A 21,357-nucleotide genomic window follows, 5' to 3' on the forward strand; every position below is an offset into this window, starting at 1 on the left:
GTTACATTCTCAAAGGTATTTTTCGAGAAAATACTTTTAGGGAGAAGCTACTTTTTTCTGCTTCTCAAAATTTCTTTTAATTATACTCAAAAGAACTTTTTTACTTCTAAAATCTTAGTGTAATACCTTAACTTTAGAGAAAAAAAATTTAGTCCAAAAAAAAAAGAAGCTTTTGGCCAGAAAGAAGCTTGGCCAATCAGGCAATAAGTATTTATATTACATCAAAATTGTATATAATGGTTATTTCATCAAAATATTATAAATCTTACAACTGGATATAAATAATTTACCTGATTGATTATGTGAGTTATATCCGCAAATATATATTTCTTGAAATTCTAATCTATTAAATAATGCAAATATTCATAAAACTCTAGTCACCGATATAAATATTTTACCTAATTGTTTATCTTGTAGCTGTTCTTTAAACAAATCTTCTAGATCTTCATCCAATCATATTATTAAATAGTTATTATTTTTCTTAATATGTTAAAAACTTGAAAAATTAAATAATAATTAAGATTTTTTGAAAAGGTGATCTAGTGCGCTCCTAATGAAGCTTTCAAAATTAATGGTAACTTTTTGACCATTGATTTATCATCGAGTCAAACCAAATTATGTAGAAAAATGAAGCTAACTTTTTATAACAAAAGAGTTTAAAAGATTAAAAACTCATTCGACATAAAAAATACATGATATATATATTAGAGAATTACATATTTAAAGATTGATTTTTTTAATTTAGATGAAGGTTTAGTAAATAATATGTATTATGACCATAGATTATAAGTATAATCAGTTTTTCATTTCCATGAAGAATAATTAATAAATTTGATTTAATATTCAAGATTTTAAAATAAATATTTATGTTGGACATAAATTAAAGCTACTTTTTATAACAAAAGAGATTAAAAGTTTAAAACAAGTTCTAATTTTTTTCTCGGGTTGAATCTTGTTCTTAATTTTTTTGTTTAATATTTATAAGTCTATATTGTATATGGTAATAAAAAGAAAATTGTAACCTAGGTATATAGAGTTCGTTCCTTCCAACTTTATCAACACTAAAAGAACGTTAGGGTTTAAAAAATAAAGAAACGGTTTTAACGCTCTGAAGGCGCATGTTACGTTAGGTTTACTAACGTGTGCCCAAAGGGAGATGACGAGGAAGAAGAAGCAATCAGCTCTGGTACCGGTACTAGAAACTAGGCAAATAATACCAAAGTCGGGTGTACCCCATGTCTTAGCACCGATTCAATTTGGTCACTGGTTTACAAGAATGGGGAGTGCTCCCACAGTGTTGCAAGTAGGACCTCCACCGAAAACTGCAGAGACCCCGCCGAAAATTGATGCAGGACTATGAACGCATCGAGGAAACTGGCATTCTCTGCAATATCTAGTGGAACTAAGCCTACGATGGCTGAAGTCGTCAAAGGTAATAGAGAGCAAAACATGGGGCTTAAGCTAAATTACTACCCACCGGTGATGAAGGATGGAATTAAAATAGTAAAGCTAAACCCCCAGGAAATAGCTGAGCAAAACCAGAAATGGAGTCGAGCTTTAATTGGGAATGTAATTGTTGGAAATCCTACTTTCAAAGAAATGCTCAAATTTATTTATAGAGTATGGAATTATGTTAGTACACCGCAGGTTTTCCTTCATAACAATGGGTATTTCATTTTTAAATTTAATAATGAGGAGGACAAGGAAGCAATTCTTAAGCAAGGGCCTTATACTTTCAACTATAGACCATTTATCCTAAAGCAGTGGGATCCAGAGTTCCAAATGAATAAGGAACCTACCCAACTTATTCCGATATGGGTGATGTTCCCAAATCTACTAATCCAATTTTGGGCTCCTGGTAATTTGGAGAGAATAACTAGTTGTATAGGGAAGCCTATTTGCATAGACAAATTAACAGCTCAAGAGCAAAGGATTGCATATGCTAGAATACTGATAGAAATAGACATATCTCAACCTCTACCAGAGTCGATCTCTCTTGAGTTACCTGATGGAACACATTACTCACAGAATATTGAGTATGAGTGGAAGCCACTATTCTATCAGGACTGTTTGAAAGTTGGGCATAACACAAGAGATTGCACAAAGCCAGCAGAACACAAGGAGCCTAGATAGGACATTAGAAAGAAACCAAAGAAGAAGGAGTGGATAGCCAAGACTGTTACCATGAATGAAGATCAGAATAAGGAGCAACAGATAGAACAGACTGCTCACAATGAGCAGAATGAGAAACTAACCAAAGAGGATGGACAACAACAGAATAAACAAGTAGACAGGGAAAGAAAATAATGCCAGCTACAACAGTCAAAAATCAAAAGATTGATGAATCGGAGTTGATGCTCAGAAAGAATAAATTTAGTGCATTGAGAATTCATACAGAGGTTACCACTAGCAATGTGGTAAGGGGAACTAATCTAACTAAACAACCCTTTTGGATCATAAAATATTAAAGGGCTGAACAAGCCCTATAAGTAGAAGGAGTTTAAATCCTTTCTGCTTACAAATAAAATGGCTCTATTGGGTTGTCTAGAAACAAAGGTGAAGGCTAGAAGAGCAGAGAAAATAAAAAAGAAAATAGGGGCAGATTGGCAGATTTACAGTGATTATACAAGCTATCAAAATGGTAGAATTTGGGTATGCTGGAAACCACAGTTGCTGGAGGTTGATATACAAAGTTCAGGGCCTCAAACTATTCATTGCAAAGTGAAGGATAAAGGATCTTTATTTGAATGTTATGTCACATTTGTTTATGGTTATAACACTATTGAAGGGAGGAAGGAAATTTGGAGGCAGTTAAATGTAATTAACCATATGATGCTAGACCCTTGGATCATCCTTGGAGATTTTAATACAATATTATCTGTTGCGGATAGGATCAATGGAGCACCAGTCCAATAGAATGAAACACAAGACTTCCAGGACTGTATAGATGAAGTGGGACTAGGGCAACTTAAAAGAAAGGGATGACAGAATTTCTGGTGTAATAAAAGGGATCCTGGAGACAGAATTTACAGTTTAATTGATTGGGCATTTGGAAATGCTCAATGGTTTAACTTGTATAGCAGTATAGAAGTAGTTACTTAAATCTTGGTTGCCCATACCACTCCCCTATACTATTAACTACTACTATTGTTAGACATAAGCTGCCAAAACCATTCAGATTACTCAATGTCTTGCTGAAACAACAATCAGTCAAGGAAATGGTAGAGGATATATGGAAGACCCAAGTTGATGGCTATGCTATGTATGGAGTATGCAGGAAAATAAAACAAGTAGAACAAGCTATTAAACAGATGAATCAAGAGATGAACATTCTAGATCTAAAGTTGGAGGCTCTGCAGGCAAAACTAAAAGAAACACAAGATGCATTGGCAACTGATTTGTATAGTACTCAATTGATCACATAAGAGAAAGAAATGCTACTGGAGCTGGAGAAATGGGTTATTATCTAGGAAAGAGTCATTAAACAAAAGTCTAGAGTTGTATGGATCAAACAGGGAGATTCAGATTCCAAGTTTTTTCATGCTCAACTCAAAGCAAGACATGCTAGGAATAATATTGCTACTATCTGTAATAAACATGGAATGTAGTTAACTGACCCAAAGCAGGTGCAACAGGAATTCATAGGGTTTTATCAAGGTTTGATGGTAAACAACACAAAAACTACCTTGTGTAGATACTCACATTGCTAAAGATGGTCCTTGTATACAAAGAGACCAACAATTGCTACTGATTCAACCAGTCACAAAAGAGGATGTTTTACAGGCATTAAGAGAGCTACCAAATGACAAGGCCCTAGGGGTGGATGGGTTTAATGCAGAATTCTTCAAAGAATATTGGTATGTAATAGAAAAGGAGGTGAGTAAGGCTATTGTCCAGTTTTTTGAAACTGGGAAAATGTTAAAGAAAGCAAACTGCACCACACTCACTCTAGTACCAAAGGTAGCTAATCCCACATATGTGAAGGAGTACAAACCCATAGCTTGTTGTACAACTTTGTATAAGTTGATAGCAAGAATTCTAACTGACAAACTCAAACTAGTAGCAGACACAATTGTTGGACATTCACAGTCAGCATTTATAGCAGAAAGGAGTATCCTTGATAATGTAATCATTGCGCATGAGCTAGTAAAAGGTTATATGCAGAAGGGAGTTTCTCCTAGGTGTATGGTAAAAGTTGACATCAGAAAGGCCTATGACTCAGTTGAATGGGATTTTCTTAGAACTATTCTGCTAGAGTTTGGGTTTCCTGGGAAATTTGTTGGGTGGATTATGGAATGTGTGACTATTGTAAGCTATGCTATATTGATAAATGGAGGGATTACTCCAAAGTTTGTGGCAAGGAAGGGATTGAGACAGGGTGATTCCATGTCTCCGTACCTATTTGTGCTGATTATGGAGTACCTCAATAGATCCTTCAAACAGTTACAACACAATCCGGACTTCAATTACCACCCTAGATGCAGTAAGATGGAGCTGGTACATATATGTTTTGTTGATGATTTACTCATGTGCTGCAGGGTTGATAGAGTTTCAATCCAACAAATGATCCAAGCTTTTAATCATTTCTTTGATGTGTCTGGGCTGGAAGCAAACTTGGACAAGAGTTCTCTGTACATTGCTGGAATTTCTCAAGAACTGAAGCAACAGATTTTGAATGAGATGTAGTTTGCACCAGGAGAACTGCCATTCAAATACCTGGGGGTTCCACTTTCTTCTAAGAAGATTACTGTCCGACAATGTATGCCAATTGTGGAGAAGATGTTAGCAAGAATTAGATGCTGGACTACTAAATTTCTATCTTAGAGTGGAAGGGTGTAGCTGATCAAAAGTGTTCTCTTTGAGATGCAAACATACTGGGCTCAGATTTTTGTCTTACCCAAGAAGGTTATTCAACTCATCACAAGTATATGCAGAACCATTCTATGGACCGGAAGTTGTGAAGCATCAAGGAAAGCTCTAGTCTCTTGGGAATCACTGTGTATGCCAAGATTGGTTGGGGGTCTAAAGTTGATAGACTATACTTTGTGGAATAGAGCAGCCATATGCAAACTCTTATGGGCAGTATCTATAAGGAAGGAATCACTATGGGTGCAATGGATACATGGCTATTACATAAAGAACAAGGAGATAGAGTTCATGAAAATACCTACACAAGCTTGATGGCTTGTGGGGAAAATATTTGATGCAAGAAATTGGTTGACAACAGGAACTACAAGGTGGAACTGGGAAAGTGCAGCAAGGGTGATAAGTTCAGCATCAAGACAACTTATTTGTCCTTTCAGCCACAATATCAAAAAGTTCACTGGAAAAATCTTACCATGAAGGCAAGGCAGATCCCTAGACATCAATTCATTCTATGGCTAGCCATAAGACAAAGGCTTGCAACTGTGGACAGACTAGAGAGATGGGGAATAAATGTTCCAAAAGATTGTGTATTATGCCCCAAGGGAACTACAGAATCACTAGCTCATCTGTTCTTTGAATGTAAATACGCAAGAGATATCTGGAGTTCTTTATTGAAGTGGATGAATGAAAACAGAATCCCTAAAATATGGAATGAGGAGGTATGCTGGATGGCAAAGAGGTGTAGAGGAAGCAGAGCTAAAGGCCAGGTACTGGCATGGTTGTTTGCTGCAACAATTTACCATGTATGGAGTGAAAGGAATGCTAGAAGATTTCAAAATGAAAAGAGAGAGAGTCAACAGAGAATCAAAGAAATCAGCCTCCAACTGCATATTAGAGGACAGAGTTATTAGCAAATGGAAGAAGATACTAGATAGTTTAAATAGTTTTCTTACTAAGCGTAGATAACTTATGAATGTCAACACAAAAGTTAACACTCTTAGATAGAAAGAGATAGAGATGACTAGTTCTTGAGTCCAAATGGGACTAGTGGCTGTAAATATACAATTTTGGTTGAATAAAATTTTTACTTTAACCAAAAAAAACTAAAAGAGGAACAAAATATGGCTACTTGGTTGTAGTTCCGTTGGACACTTAAATCAATGTATAATTATTGTTTTTAAAATTTTAAATGTTAGAAATTCTTACATAATTCGAATAAAAAAATATATTTAACAGACCAAATATTAGTTGATTTAAAGGCCCTAATTCTTTGGGAGATATATTAGAATACACGCTTTGTATACCGTCTGAATAAAATTATTTTTTAAAGAAATTGCATAAATATTATATTAAAAATTATGTTTAAGTTATAAAATAAAAGTTAAAGGAAGATGTGTAAGTTTTTAAAATAATAATTGTTGATCTTATTTAGCTAACTCAATAAAGGAATAGACATTCCATTAATCGTATAGAGGGTTCGAATCCCTCTCTTTTTATTGATGACTTGATTTTTTTTTCAACTTTCAAAATACACCACGTCAAGGTGAGTTATATCCCAATTCCCCGCCCCATTGAGAAATAGATCTGACTAATCCTATAGTCCTCAATCTATCTCAGTCAATATATTAAACTTAATTTCATTCCAAGTTTATTGATTCCAGTATAAATAAAGAATTTTTTGATATTTTTATTATACAATTTACGTTTATTTATAATAAGTTTTTCGTCATTAATATATATTTATGAACTCTCTTAATTGTGCAAATAGTTTTTTGAGTTTTGATTGCTATTAAAATTACTGAGTCAAACAAATTAGTATTCTAAACTTTTATTTTGCTCATTTTTTTCATTTCAAGATTATTAATTTATAATTGCTAGATCACTATTTTTTCTTTGTTTCTTACTTAGAAATAATATTTAATTTATTTAATAAGTCTATAACATAGATTTTAAGGGGGAAAATCATGATATTAAAAAATTAAAGAATAAAGGTTGATACTTAAAGTTTTGAGATAGGAAGGAGAAATGTGTATCTATTATTCAAAATTGTTTGGGAACTTAAAGTAAAAAATTGCAGAGGGAAAAAAACATGATCACAAATGTTGAACCTATATTATACCTTAAATAATGTATAAAAAAATTGATTGTAAGACACTGTTACAGCTTATATGATAATATGAGGAAATATCTAAATTAACATTAGAGAAAACTAAATCAAACAATATTAAGATGAAATCCTAAACCTATATACATAATTCATAAATATTGCGTAATTCTTTCATATTATTTACTTTTGGCTAAATTTTATTTTTGGAATGCCCACGTTAAATTATCTTGTAAGAGTAGTGACATTATTTCAAATTTGATATTATTGGATCTAACTCAAATTTCGTAGAGCTATACTATCATGTACGATAGTAATGTAGTAAAAGTTAGAATAGAAATAGAAATAAATAAAAATGCTAAACGAATTAAGGACAATCTTATAATACTTTGGGGGAAAAGGGAAAAATGAAAATTATAAAAGGGGTGAGGATCCAAAGAATAGCAACACAGGTGGAAGAAAATACTTATTGTATTTTACTCGATTCTAGAGGGAAAGAAGTTACGTACTTAAAAATTATTCCATATTAAATTGCTAAATTTTAGGAATATCTATATGACTCAAATAAGGAAAGACTTAATAAACAAGATTATTTGATTTTAAAGACCTAAATATTAGGAAAATAATTGAATTACAATTTTGTCCAATGTGAATTCTATTTTTAAAAAGGTAAAAAAGACGAACGATATTTCGCTAAGGGTCTTCATGCTTTTAACATAGTACTAATTTTAGGATACGTGCGTTGCACGTGAAAATCATGTCTATTAATAAAGAATTGTATATGATACATACTATATACTATGTATAATAGGACATATATACCACCTTCTTTTTCGGCTAATGGAGCCATAAGGTTACAATTTTAGGGCAAGTGCACACATAGTCACTCAAGGATATTGCTATTTAGAGATTAGCTAGAGTCCCAAAACTTTAAACTAAAAATATTAATTTCAGGACAATTCATGGCATTTTTGTCCCAAAAAAATTGAATTGAAAAACTGAAATTCAGGACGCACTGACTAATTCTTAAATAGCAGCCTTAGAGTGGCTGCCTAGTGTCATTTCTATACAATTTTAGGATATACTCTAATTTTAGAATTAAACATTATATCAATTGTATTAAATACCTTTGAATCAGTTAATTATTTTTTATAATAATAATGAATAAATTAAACTAACTTGTAGCTTACTTTTTGTTCATTAATACTATCTCTCTTTATTTCTTTTTCCTTCTCCAAGGGAGGCCTAAACTTTTACCAAAATATCAAGTATGTACTAAAAGAAAATATAGCGAAGGTAATAATAAATTATTAAGTAAATAGAAGTAAAATATTATTATTTATACATTTAATGTAAAATTAATCAATAAAATCTGAGAAAGTTAAATAAAATCAAAAGAAACGACCCGATATTGTTTCCTTTGTGCATTGGACTTCCTCTTCGAATGAAACAAAACTGTTTGAAAAACTAATGATATAAAATTTATTATTGTAATCTTTAATTACAGTATCATTATTGAATATAAACTCAAGTTCTTTGTGCACCAATTGAAAATCAGAATTTGGACACTTATGTGGCTGTTTATGATGTAATAGGTCTTGCTTTTGTTGTAAAAAATTACCCGACATTTCAGTTTGATCATTGAAAAATAGCTTGAATTTTTGTTCCCCGTAAAAAGTTTAATCTTAATATCACAATTGAAATAATTTAAAAATATGAAATTAACATAATAAGAATATGAAAATATCATTACCTCCACATCTACAAATGTAAGAGTCTATCAAAGGCTTTGATTTGTTGCAATTTAAAATTATTTTAATCTATTTTAAATAAGTAAGACTCTTATCCAGAAATCAATTTTTTTAAATGTTAGTTGGTACTTCAATTATCGTTGACAAGGCAATAAGATCGTAAAAGTCAAGCAAAAATTTAAATTGAGAAGAAGATCCAACAAAAAATACTTGAATGCATAACAAGGATCGGACAGAGTAAAAAAATTTATCTCCTAATGCATTAACGCCACAATATATAGTACTTTTATATAGGTTAAACAACACACCATCATACTGCAAGTATGTCCATTATTTCTGGGTAGTTTATTTTCAAATTTTCTTAATAATACAAACCAAAGGTTTATTTATAAATCATTTAACTTTCTCAACTTTTTAATTAGCCACAAGTTCTATGCCTATTAATTTATTATAGCAAAAATGCCAACTATGACGTTATAGTCCCGATGATCTCTTCATCATAAAACTCAAATAAGTAATAACAATACATGAATAGTATAAACACTAAAGAAAGGTAAAGCAATTAAATTAACCTGAAGAAAATTGGTAGTTTAGAAAATTTATCTCTGAGATCAAAGATTGAAAAAAGAAACTCGTGGCTGAACTTCAACAAAGACATATAACTTTCAAAATATAGTAAATTTATTTCGTGCACAAAGCAATTTTACTGTTTAACAAAATTAAAATTGTAAGTGAGACGGAAAAATCATATACCACAACTTAAAATTAATATTCCTTAAAGATTTTATGACAAAAAAATTGAAAAAGTACCATAGTATTCTATAATAACTATTTTTCCGAAATATGAAGAATTGTTTACCTGACCGGATGGAACCGTCAAAATTCTTGGACACTAATTATTAATGTTTATTCGTTAAGCAACACAGTTTTTAGATCATGTAATATCTATAATAAAGTCAATCAAACAAGGTAATCAAAAAAAAAAATATTCTTACAAAATATGAGCTACTTGAGCTGGCACAACAATTAGCAATTTTAATTATAAAACACAAGGCAAAAATAATGTTGAATTAATAAGATCTTGAATTGATATGAGTTAGAATGCCTAACCATTTTTTTGTTACGAAATACATTGATCTAAAGTCTAAATAACTTGTATAAAACTTGTATGTAAGTCAATTATAAACTGATAGTCATACATGAAATATTGTAAATAAAGAACACAAAATTAACAACTTTTCAATTTGTAATTGTATGTCAAAAATACATAAACTATTATTATTACCTAACTTCAAAAACCCACTAAAGATTAAAAATTTACCTCAAATACAAGATAAATTTTGACTCTAGAGATGCAGCTACTATCGTATCCAAATCCACAAAATTTGAAGAGCTTGTTCCAATGAATAATTGTAAGATGCCTACAATAATTAAAACGAAAATAAAAGTTGTTAATAAAATAAAGCTATATACAATAATTAAAACGAAAACAAAAGCTGTTAAAAAAGATTTGTAGTGTGAATCCTAAAAGGATCCTAAATCTAGAGTGAATGGTAAACCTAAACAAAGAAAAGACATAATTAAGTACATATTTATTGGTAAAAGAATTCTAAACTAAAGTGAAATCTAAACCTAAAATAAACAATCCGTATGCAAGAAAAAACAGAAATAAATTCTTTCCATAGGAAAAACTTACTAGAGTTTATAATTACAATTTTATCCAAAGTAGAATACACTTGTTAAGGATAAAAAAAGGCGAACGACATTTCGGTAAAGACCTTCGTGCTTTTAATATAGTATAGATAATAGTTCCTATTCTCAAATCTGCTCGAGGATCAGCTTGAAGAATCAACAATTGTTGATCTTTTACTATAACACACCCATAATTAATAAAAATATTTTTAAAGACTGCAATCGGATCAAAAGATAATTTTCAATGAATACGCTCTAGAAAAGTTGAAAATATTTAAAGTTATCTTCCGTTAAAACTCAAGCTGTTGAAACTTTGTAGTAATGTCTTGATTAGACTCTTTTTATAGAACAATTAAGATTGATAATAAAAGAATCCTAAACCTACGGCACCTTTGATAACATAAATCTAAATTGAATCCTAAACTTAAACAAAGATAAGACACACCATAAGTAACATTAGTATAAAAGAATTCTAAATCTAGAATGCTAAACAAAAGAAAAGGTAATACACCACGGTTCTTGGAGGAAATCCTAAATCTGTAAAGAATCCTATAAAACGAAAACGATAATATACGGCAGCTTTTGATTTTTCCCCCAAAAAAATATTATTAGATACAATTACAATTATATCCAATGTAAAATGCACTTAAGAAGGATAAAAAAGGCGACCAACATTTCGATAGGCGCTTCGTTCTTTTAATATATACTAGTCTTTATGTACGTGTCTCGCACGTATAACCTTAGGCACGTCTGAAAACTAACATTAAGTTAAAAACAAATGAAGTCAAAGAAAGATAAATCTTCCAATTCATGCGATACACTTTATCATAATCTCATTGAGAACTCAAAACTGAACTTTGATCGACATATAAAGATATTAATAGTGTCAAACCTCAAGAGCAAAAGCTTTATCATATTTACTTGATTGTGCAGTGATTCTCTGGCTGCAATCATTATAATTTGCTATATCTTAACAAAGTTCTAAGTACTTTTTTTTTTTTCATATGAAGGGTGCGTGTCACGAGAAAACTCATGTGATAAATAAATTATATAATCTGTTTATATAGTGTGTTAATAGTATAATAGGTGATCAATAAGAGTTGTGGTGGAGTGATTAAGTACTCCTTCATCCTTAACCAGAGGTCTCGGGTTCAAGCCTTGGGTATGAAGTCATCTTCGTTAGTGAGCACTTTACCCCTAATATGGGATTTTCCGGCAAATCCGAATTTAATCGGGCTCCAATATAAATATCAGACACCGTATGAAAAACCAAAAAAAAAAAATAGTATAATAGGTGGCTCAAAGTATTCTTGTTCATCTAAAATTGATATATCTTTACACAATATATCAAGTAATGGAAAAGCTAGAAGTTCATTCATTGGTACTAAAAAGTACGATGTTGTTCAACCGGATATAGTTTTCAAATCAGGTACATATATTGAATCATAATTAATTATAATACCATAAATAATAATATTTTTAAAAATTAATTATAGTTATATTTAATTCCAACATGGAATATACTTACAAAGTGTAAAAAAGTCTCAAGATTTCATGTTTGGATATTTGTAATTTATACTTAAATATAGACAACTTCTTTAGAGAATCTTTCTTCTCGAAGAAGTGTCTTGAATAATTTTAATATATCTGTGCATGTGATATAAAGGCTAATTTTAAGGAGTTCAATGAGGCAATAAATTACCTTTCATATAATGGTGAGATGTGATTGAACGTGTTCTTGTTCATATAGAATTGGTATGAGTTGGAACTTCGGAATAGGTGGACATTAACGTGTGAGAAGTTTAAATTTGATTAAGATTAGGAACTCATACAAATTCGAATTAGGTAAAGTTTTAAATATTACAATTTTATCCAATATGAAATTATTTTTTAAAGAAAGTTTTTAGCTTTTTAAGGGCATAAAAGTCTATTAATATTTTAAGGATATTTCCGCCATCCAACAATTAGCATGAAACATTCGTGCTTTTATAATAATAATATATATATATATATATATATATATGTATTATTTTTTAATGTAATAGGTTAACTTGAAATTCACTTTTCAAATTATGGCATGTGTACGTATTAGAACTTAGTATTGAAAAAACGAGTTTCCTCATCACAGATTCTAGAAAAGCAAAATGCATGAGCATAAGATGGGAAAAGGTAAAGATAAGAAGTAATTTTTTTGGGTCAAAATATTAAGATAAGAAGTAATGTAATGTGTACTTTGCAGTGGAAGCAAAGCAAACTTTCCCAACGCATAAAAATCTACATTCCCCCCCCCCCCCGGGTGTTGGCTTGACTAGATGTGATTATTACAAGCCAAACTTACCTTTCTCGTTTTTATTTTGACCACTTTTAGATAGTATTGATTGTCACATTTCCTAAAAATATGGTTCATAATTCATTTCTTTTATTAAAAAGATAATTTTTTTAATTTGAGAGTAAGGGATCACCCAATGAATATATGAGCTCAACGGGCGAAGCGAGGCAAGAACTTATATGGGTCAAAATCGACCATGGGATGGTTGTCCTTAAGAAGAACGATAAGGGGTCGACCAGGCCGTAATCATGCCAACGGGGCAAGATAGCAAAGAGCGGCAAGATAGCAAAGAGCACCTCGGCCATCACCGGGGTCAAACTGTCGGAAAGCATATATCGCAGAACGAACGAAATGTTCGGGCAAACGATGAAGGGTACAGTCGTAAGAAAGTACGCCGGTCAAAGACTATTGGATAAAAGGGAAAATTGTTGATATATATAGAGGGAGCTAAACCCAGAAGGATGGAGGCTTCTGGATAGCTACCCCTATAGAGTCAACAAAAGGGAATTTTTTCGTCATCAACAGTTCCCTCTCTTCCCCTTCCTTACTTCCATGATTATGGTGCAAATCTGTCTTAGATGTAAGCTTATCATTCATATCTGATGTATGATTATTATATTAAGAAATATTACACATTCTTGTTCTTCTTCGATTTTCGTGTTCTGTATATCTGGATCTAGGATCAATTATGTTTGGCTAAGATTTACCTTCTATATCTCTGATAATTAGTTCAACAAAGGGGTTTTATACTTTTTGGTCAAACAATTTGGCGCCATCTGTGGGGATTTCTTAACCAAATTTCTTAGTTTTCTTCAGATCTAGAACCGGCAAAATGTCACTACCCACTCGAAAGAGCGGTAAATAAGCCTTCGAGACAACCGTACCAATCTAGGTTAGGCTGCTACATAAAGTAGAAGTTATAACCAATATCTATACAAAACTCATATCTCGCCTGTAACGATAGGTTTAGCACAACGTATGCACGTTTAAAATAGGATCACGGTCATCTGGCGTGACCACAACCCCATTTGACGTATTTACCTTATATATTAACCTGCATTCCCACCCCTTGGGAGGGGACGACAACTTGCTACGTGGTCTTTTGAAAGAATGGGCACATCCTGCCCTATTTTCACATTCCCCCACACATTGGATGGTCTATGAACGAAGTATAACATGTTTCCCTTGTTGCTGGTACAAATCGAACGAGATCGGACCGGGACTCGATTTCAACACTTCAGCAAGTGAGGTAGGCCCAACCATGCGAAGCGTAGATGCTGTTAACAATGGAGCTGAACATGGCCGCCAAATCTAAAACCACCATTCGAACACTAGGCGGAGCGAGTAACACTACAACGTCACTCCTTTCACTGACTCGTTGGGTCGAGGTACGGAAAATCTCATTTTGGTTTATCGTCACTCTTTTGTTGGTCTAAAAAGGAATGCGAGCACTCGCATGGGTAAGCAAGCAAAGGAGAATTCAACAAGAAACAATAGAAGGAAAACTACTACAACACAATTGGAATATCCCCAACCTCAAATACTTCAACTTCTGAAAAACCCCTCAAGTCGTACCCTTTTTCCCTCACCCAGGTTTTGTCCCAATTGGGTCTTCTCGGGGAGATTTCTAATGAGGTGACGAAAGGTACGTCTCGAAGTTCAAGTATGATTCATCACCCCGCCTGTTGACTACTTCCCCAAGCCGGGAGATGAAGGGACTAGATACATGGAAACTTCTCCAATATATGTATGAAACGAAGATGTATAGCATTCTCCAGTGAATGAAACAGAGCAACATTTTGTACTCCCCATCAAGGTATTCTCCGATGCAAGCAATTTAAAGCAAACTGGGACTCACCCAAGAAACGCATCGTATTCTCCAATGCAAGCAAAGTTAAGCAAATTGGGACTCGCCCAAGAAACGCACAAAAGTAAACTGGGACTCACCCAAGAAATACAGAAGCTAAGCAAAACTGGGACTCACCCAGGGAAAACCCAATATTCTCCAGTAAAAACAAAATCGAGCACGCCATGACTCACTCCGACGTACGCACAAATAGTACGGTGACCTGTGAAATTCTCCAAAATCGGACAATGAAACAACGGGTTAACATTTCGACTTAACATGAAATAACACCCATACGGCTAAAGGCCATCGCCAGAAGCAGAATTCGACCTTGCTCGAATTACAACGGGTTAACATTTTGATCTTAACGCAAAATAACACCCCTATGGCCAAAGGCCATCACCAAAAGCAGAATTCGACCTCACTCGAATAACAACTGATTAACATTTCAACCTTAACGCAAAATAACACCACTACGGCTAAAGTCCATCACCAAAAGCAGAATTCGACCTCGCTCAAATTACAACGGGTTAACATTTCGACCTGAACGCGAAATAACATCCCTACGGCCAAAGGCCATTACCAGAAGCAGAATTCGACCTCGCTCAAATTACAACGGGTTAACATTTCGACCTTAACGCGAAATAACACCCCTACGGCCAAAGGCTATCGCCAGAAGCAGAATTCGACCTTGCTCGAATTACAACGGATTAACATTTCGACCTTAACGCGAAATAACATCCCTACGGCCAAAGGCCATCGCCAAAAGCAGAATTCAACCTCGCTCGAATAACAACAGGTTAACATTTTGACTTTAACGCGAAATAACACCCATATGGCTAATGGTCATCGCCAGAAGCAGAATTCGACCTCGCTTGAATTACAATGGGTTAACATTATGACCTTAACGCGAAATAACACCACTATGGCCAAAGGCCATCGTCAAATGCAGAATTCGACCTCGCTCAAATTACAACGGGTTAACATTTCGACCTTAACTCGAAATAACACCCCTACGTCCAAAGGCCATCGCCAAAAGAAGAATTCGATCTCGCTCGAATTACCACGGGTTAATATTTCGACCTTAGTTCGAAATGAAACCCTTACGGCCACTGACCATTGCCAAATCGAATAGGTTACTATTTCAGATTTACTCGAAATAACACCTTTACGGCCACCGACCATCGTCAAATAAAAGAAAAAGTTCGAACTCATTCAAATAAAAGTCAAAAATTGACTTTGCTCCAGACGGCGATTCCAAGTTCGACCCCGCTCGAATATATATGAAAAAGTTGATTTCGCCTAAATTGGCGAGTCTGAACTCAATCCCACTCGAATGTTCAAGTCGAAACTGACTTCATCCAAAATGGCGAATCTGAATTCAACCTCGTTTGAATCAAGGATGATTCCGCCTAAAGCGACAAATCAGAAGTCAATCTTGCCCGAATGTGCGAGTCCGAAGCAACTCCATTCGGACTCACATGACGAGACCCTACTCGATCCGGTCAAGGTCAGATTCCCAAATCGAAAAATCAGGGACTCGCCATATAAAAATCCGAAGGTCTACACCAAAACAAAAAGATGTAACAAGCAAGGGGAAGGGAAAGAAAATCAAAGGATATACGAAGGCGAAACAACTTTTTATTTATTTATATATACGTGCGCAACAGCCACACCTTACACAAGGCCTAAACATGCCCAATAAAAAAAAAGACGAAAATGAACCATAAAAAATATACTAAAGCAGTAGCAAATTTTCACTCGGCGTTATCACCATCATTCTCCCCATCATTGTCTTCAAGAAACTCTTCCTCAGTATCAGCATCCTCGCTGGCCTCCGGTGTCACAGGGTCGTAGCCGCAGTTGACACGAGCCTCTCGTGCCTTCACTAGGGCTCCTTCATAAGCAGCCTCATAGACATTGCCCGCCTACCACAAACCCTTGTATATGTCTCGTTGGGCCTCGGCATGAACCCAAACCTCCTGTAAGTGGCGAGGAACAACGATAGAGGTAGATTCAACTTGGGCCAATAATTGCACCTTTTCAGCCTCGAGGATTGTGACCCGATCTCCCAAGTTTGAAGCTTCCCGGTCAATTTTGCCAATGTGCTCTTCGAGCCTCGCCTCCCTTAATATGATCGTTACCCTCTCAGATTCTTGCTCGGATTGAAGGACACGGATAGTGTCCTCCAACGGCGCCCCTCTTGCTAAAGCTAATGCCCGAGCGTTCTTGGCATTCTCCAACTCGGACACTTTTCTCTCCAGCTCAGCTAACTTCCCCATCCATTCTGTACTTAAAGCCTCAACTCTGGCGGCATTCTGATCAAGTTCAGATTGTAACGACAGCACCTTCTCCTGAAGATGCTCGCACTCTACAGCGACCCCCTTTCCCAACTCAAGTTCTTCATCCTTGGCACGAAAAAGTTCCTCGAGCTCACTACACCTGCGAATGGATTGCATTAGCTCTTGATCCCTTTTCTCTAACTCCTCCCTGAGGGATTGATTGTCGCTATTCACTCTGAGCCGCTCATGCATCTCACAGCATTTGTTGCGATAGTGCCGATACTTTTCAAGCATCATCAGAAAAATCTTGGCCCAAGTCTCGGCACTGCGAGCACCCTCGATCTCCAGCATGTAAGACTAAAAACAAAGAAAAGTGTCAGTGAAGGCCGAGGTCGCAAAATAAAAAAGGAAAAAAAATAAAGAGAAGAAACTTACCCTCAGGCACATCGCGGCCATTTCATTCGATAATTCGGTGTCACTGACGTCTTGAAGAGCTCCAATCTCTGCGGCAGAACATAGAAGATCGAACCAAGGCACCAAATCCACCGTGTCTCGCAGAAGATTGAGGTCCGACGGAATCTCGAGTATTCGGGAAGGACCTCCCGTTCTTACCACAGTTTGGGTATAGCCCTCCTCAAACATCCTAACGTTATTAGGATCGAGGTCGGAGTTAGACTCATAATCATCAACCACGACATTCTTTCCCCTTCCTGCGGCCGAAGTAGAGGCACGATTCGGCCTTGATGATGAAGGGCCGCCCAAGACAGCAACGGCATTCTCAGGACTCCGTCTCTCCGCCACATTAGCATGTTGATCGCTCACCACAGGCACAACCTCTACCACTTGGTTGACCTCTGTAACCGGGTTAGTACCACCGTCAATTTCGAACACCACCAGGGGAGGGTCACCCCTTGAAGATGCTTTGGCTGGAGGAGCCACTTCTAACTCCACCCGTTGTCTCTTCGACGGGCCCTCTTCACTATTAGTAAGGGAAGATTCGCCCGTTGAGCGGACGACAGAAACTGAAGTCTCAGGTTAAGGAGTAACTTCCTCGCACACGACTCCGGCCGCAGGTGTATATTGGGTAGTTCTCGATGTAGGCCAGGTATTAGACCTTGGAGGGAGACCGGTAGGAGGCTCCGGTTGACGAAACGCGAGCGGAGGAGCCCTCTCCCTTCGCACTCTCCCTGTCAACAAAGAAAGACGATCATACAACGACAAGATCAAACTATAAGGCAAGAACAAAGAAACTGCAACGGACTGACTCACCAATGAGAGGCTTACGCCCATATCTCTCATAGAAGGACGCCCACTTATAGACCCCCACTGTATGGGGAAAAATGGCGTTTACCCACCCACGGATGTCATCAACTGGCGGGGGAGGCAGTCTCTCGCATACGAAAGCAAAAACAAGTCACTAGCAATGACACCTAAAGAAGAATGGTCGGCCACTGCCTCGAGAGGAATCACAAAAATAAACAAAGGAAAACTTACATGCGAAGTTCCACGTTTTAGGGAACCCTACCGGGTCCGCCACAAGGTGCTCTGTCCGCACAAAAAATAGCTTTCCTAGAAGCGGCGATTAGCCTTATCGTCCATCTTCACCATCAAACTCTTTGTTCCTCGATGGCGCATATGGATCATCGTGCCTCAGATAAATTGAGCAGCAATAATATTATGCATGTGCCCAAATGTGATCCCTCGACCGACAAGCTCCGCGTACTTGAGAAGTATGAGGAAGAGCTTGTATGCGTACGGTGAAAGCTGAGCCGAGCACACTTCGTAGAAGCAACATAAGTCTATCACTAGAGAGGGGAGATGAAGCGTATACCCGACAACAAAAGGGTATGTGTAAAATGCGCAGTCCCTTAGGCGGTGCAAATGTACAATGCCCGTCACCGACACCATTTCTATATGGGTTGGAATTCCCCACTTGGTCTTGAGCGCAGCAATCTCCACTTCATCCATGGTAGAGATACAAGTTCCTGTTCTTCTCCGGTAGGGCTGTTGTGTCGGTCCATAATTTCCCCGGATGGGGCAGTATCTCAGCCACTGTTGGAACTCCCATATCTTTCGTCTCCTCCACTCCCTCTCCAAGAGGAGGCGCGTCATTTTCTGGCATCGGAGCTTCGATGAACCTATCAGTTTGGGAAGAAGTACCGACCATTTGTCTGAAGTGATCGGGGTAAACAAGTGTGATGAAGTAAAAGAGGGGATGGTAGTATCGAATTCTGATAAAAGCAGAAGTATGAAATCAGAAGTATGAGATATTGAAGAAGATGGAGATTTACAAAATTCCTCAGATGAATCGAAAAGCGTAACAATCGAATGGTGGTTTTCCCCTATTTATAGGAATATAAATGGCCTGAGCGGGAAACCCTAGAGCCGCCAACCAAAAACTGAAAAGGCACATGAAACGATATAGTGCTTGGGAAACGTGCACCATGATAATGTATAATGGGTATTCATGATGTCTCGAATCGATGCAACGATTCATCTCCGAACTGACGTAACGGTCTGATGGTAACATTGAAGCGTCACATAGCTACCTCGACCTAAGGATCTCGTTCAACGTGTAACGTTCAGATTTCTCCTAACTTTTGAATCAATAAAGTCCGCCCGTTGAGCTCGCCAATAGGCGACTCTAACGGATGGAGGAACTAACTGTATGGTCAAAATCTAACCATGGGATAGTTGTCCTTAAGAGGAATGATAAGGGGTCGACTAGGCCATAATCATGCAAACGGGGCGAGATAGCAAAGAGAACCTCGGCCATCACCGGGGTCAACTGTCGGAAAGCTTATATCGCAAAATAAATGAAATGTTTGGGCGAACGATGAAGGTACAGTCGTAAGAAAGTACGCCGGTCAACGATCATTTGATAAAAGGAAAAATTGTTAATATATATAGAGGGAGCTGAACCCAGAAGGAGGGAGGCTTCTGGATAGCTGCCCCTATAGAGTCAACAAAAGGGAATCTGTTCGTCATCAACAGTTCTCTCTACCCCTTCCTTGCTTCCATGATTATGGTGCAAATCTTGTCTTAGATGTAAGCTTATCATTCATATCTGATGTATGATTATTATATTAAAAAATATTACACATTCTTTTTCTTCTTCGATTTTCATCTTCTATATATCTGGATCTATGATCAATTATGTTTGGCTAAGATTTACCTTCTATATCTCTGATAATTAGTTCGACAAAGGAGTTTTATACTTTTTGGTCAAACAAAACTATGCTTTCATAGAAGAATTGGTCCGAATCTTATTTGAGCTGCGAGAATAATTGATTAAGCCGTGCCCATAAGGAATCATTTTTTAAACGGAATTCGATCAAGCCTTTAGGTCGTTTAAGCAGGTTGTGTGACATATTGTCCTGGAATATATTATCCCTATGTGATTACCAACAAAATCACAAATAACAAAAGAAAGCAAAAATTTCAGGTAAATAGCCTACGTAGAATGCTTGACTTTTTCATGTGCAAGATCATAAAAAGTATTCTCCCCTAAATTCCAGCTCTGTAATGACCTTTTGGAGATTGACCTTTCTTTCTCTTCTTCTCCGGCTTATCGGTCGGGCTCTGTTATCTCTTTGAAGGACAGACTCTTATTTATGCATACAATTTGCTGTATGAAATTAGAAGACAAATTGCCGCTTTCAAGCGTGAACCAGGTTGATTCAGATTAGGAATTACCATTTTATCCAATGCAATTAATTCTATATCTTCTAAACAATTAGCAACAGAATTGGCCTCCCGAATACATTCTAAACATCGACAAAATGTATTAAAAGCATAATAATAAACTTAAGGGAAAATTACGCGACACATCATACATTTACACTGTATTTACCATTCGTAGTTATACTTTCAGCAAATTTACCATTCGTAGCCATCTTTAAATTTTATAGAAAATCCATGAAATAAGAGATTAATTGTTTTGAACTGAAACATGAGAGCAACAAGCACTCATAGCTCCGTTAGTTAGAGCACTTGCTTAGCTAGTGAAGGTCTTGAGTTTGAATCTCAACAAGAATATTTTATTTTTCTGTATTTCTGTATTTCGCCTTAGTTGTATTTATAGCACGAACAATTAGGCAAATTATAGTTATTAGGCTCTAAACTATAGTGGTTTATGAAAAATTCCTCTAAAACTTAAAACTGTACATTGGCCCTAAACTACAAACTGAACTATTCTGAACTCAAGGTGGTCATGAGTCTTTTGTTGAGCATTTGGGCTTGGCCCAACAGCAATTAATATCAGCTCCAACATCCTTTTCGTCTCAGACCCTGTTTGAGATAGAAAATAGCATTTTCCTTTACATTTTATTTCCATCCAAACCATATGGTTAAGGAGATAACTTTGTTTCACTTTCTCGTAACTTTTAAATTTTTATCTTTCAATTTCCTCACCCCCCCCCCCCACACACACACCTCCTTACCAAGTTTAGGTAAATAGTTTAATTTTAGGATCAGACAATCTTAAG

At 35.8% G+C, this 21,357-nt stretch overlaps 1 protein-coding gene across 1 annotated transcript; it reads left to right on the plus strand.

Annotated features, from left to right (window-relative positions):
• The first annotated feature begins 1,356 nt into the window (after positions 1 to 1,356).
• LOC104211895 (uncharacterized) lies at positions 1,357 to 2,133 on the plus strand. The gene has a single exon (XM_009761031.1). The coding sequence runs from the start codon at positions 1,357 to 1,359 to the stop codon at positions 2,131 to 2,133; it is 777 nt and encodes a 258-aa protein (XP_009759333.1).
• The last annotated feature ends 19,224 nt before the right edge of the window (positions 2,134 to 21,357 follow it).

The sequence above is a fragment of the Nicotiana sylvestris genome, chromosome 5 (genome assembly GCF_000393655.2).
Source record: "Nicotiana sylvestris chromosome 5, ASM39365v2, whole genome shotgun sequence".
NCBI classification, from domain to species: Eukaryota; Viridiplantae; Streptophyta; class Magnoliopsida; order Solanales; family Solanaceae; genus Nicotiana; species Nicotiana sylvestris.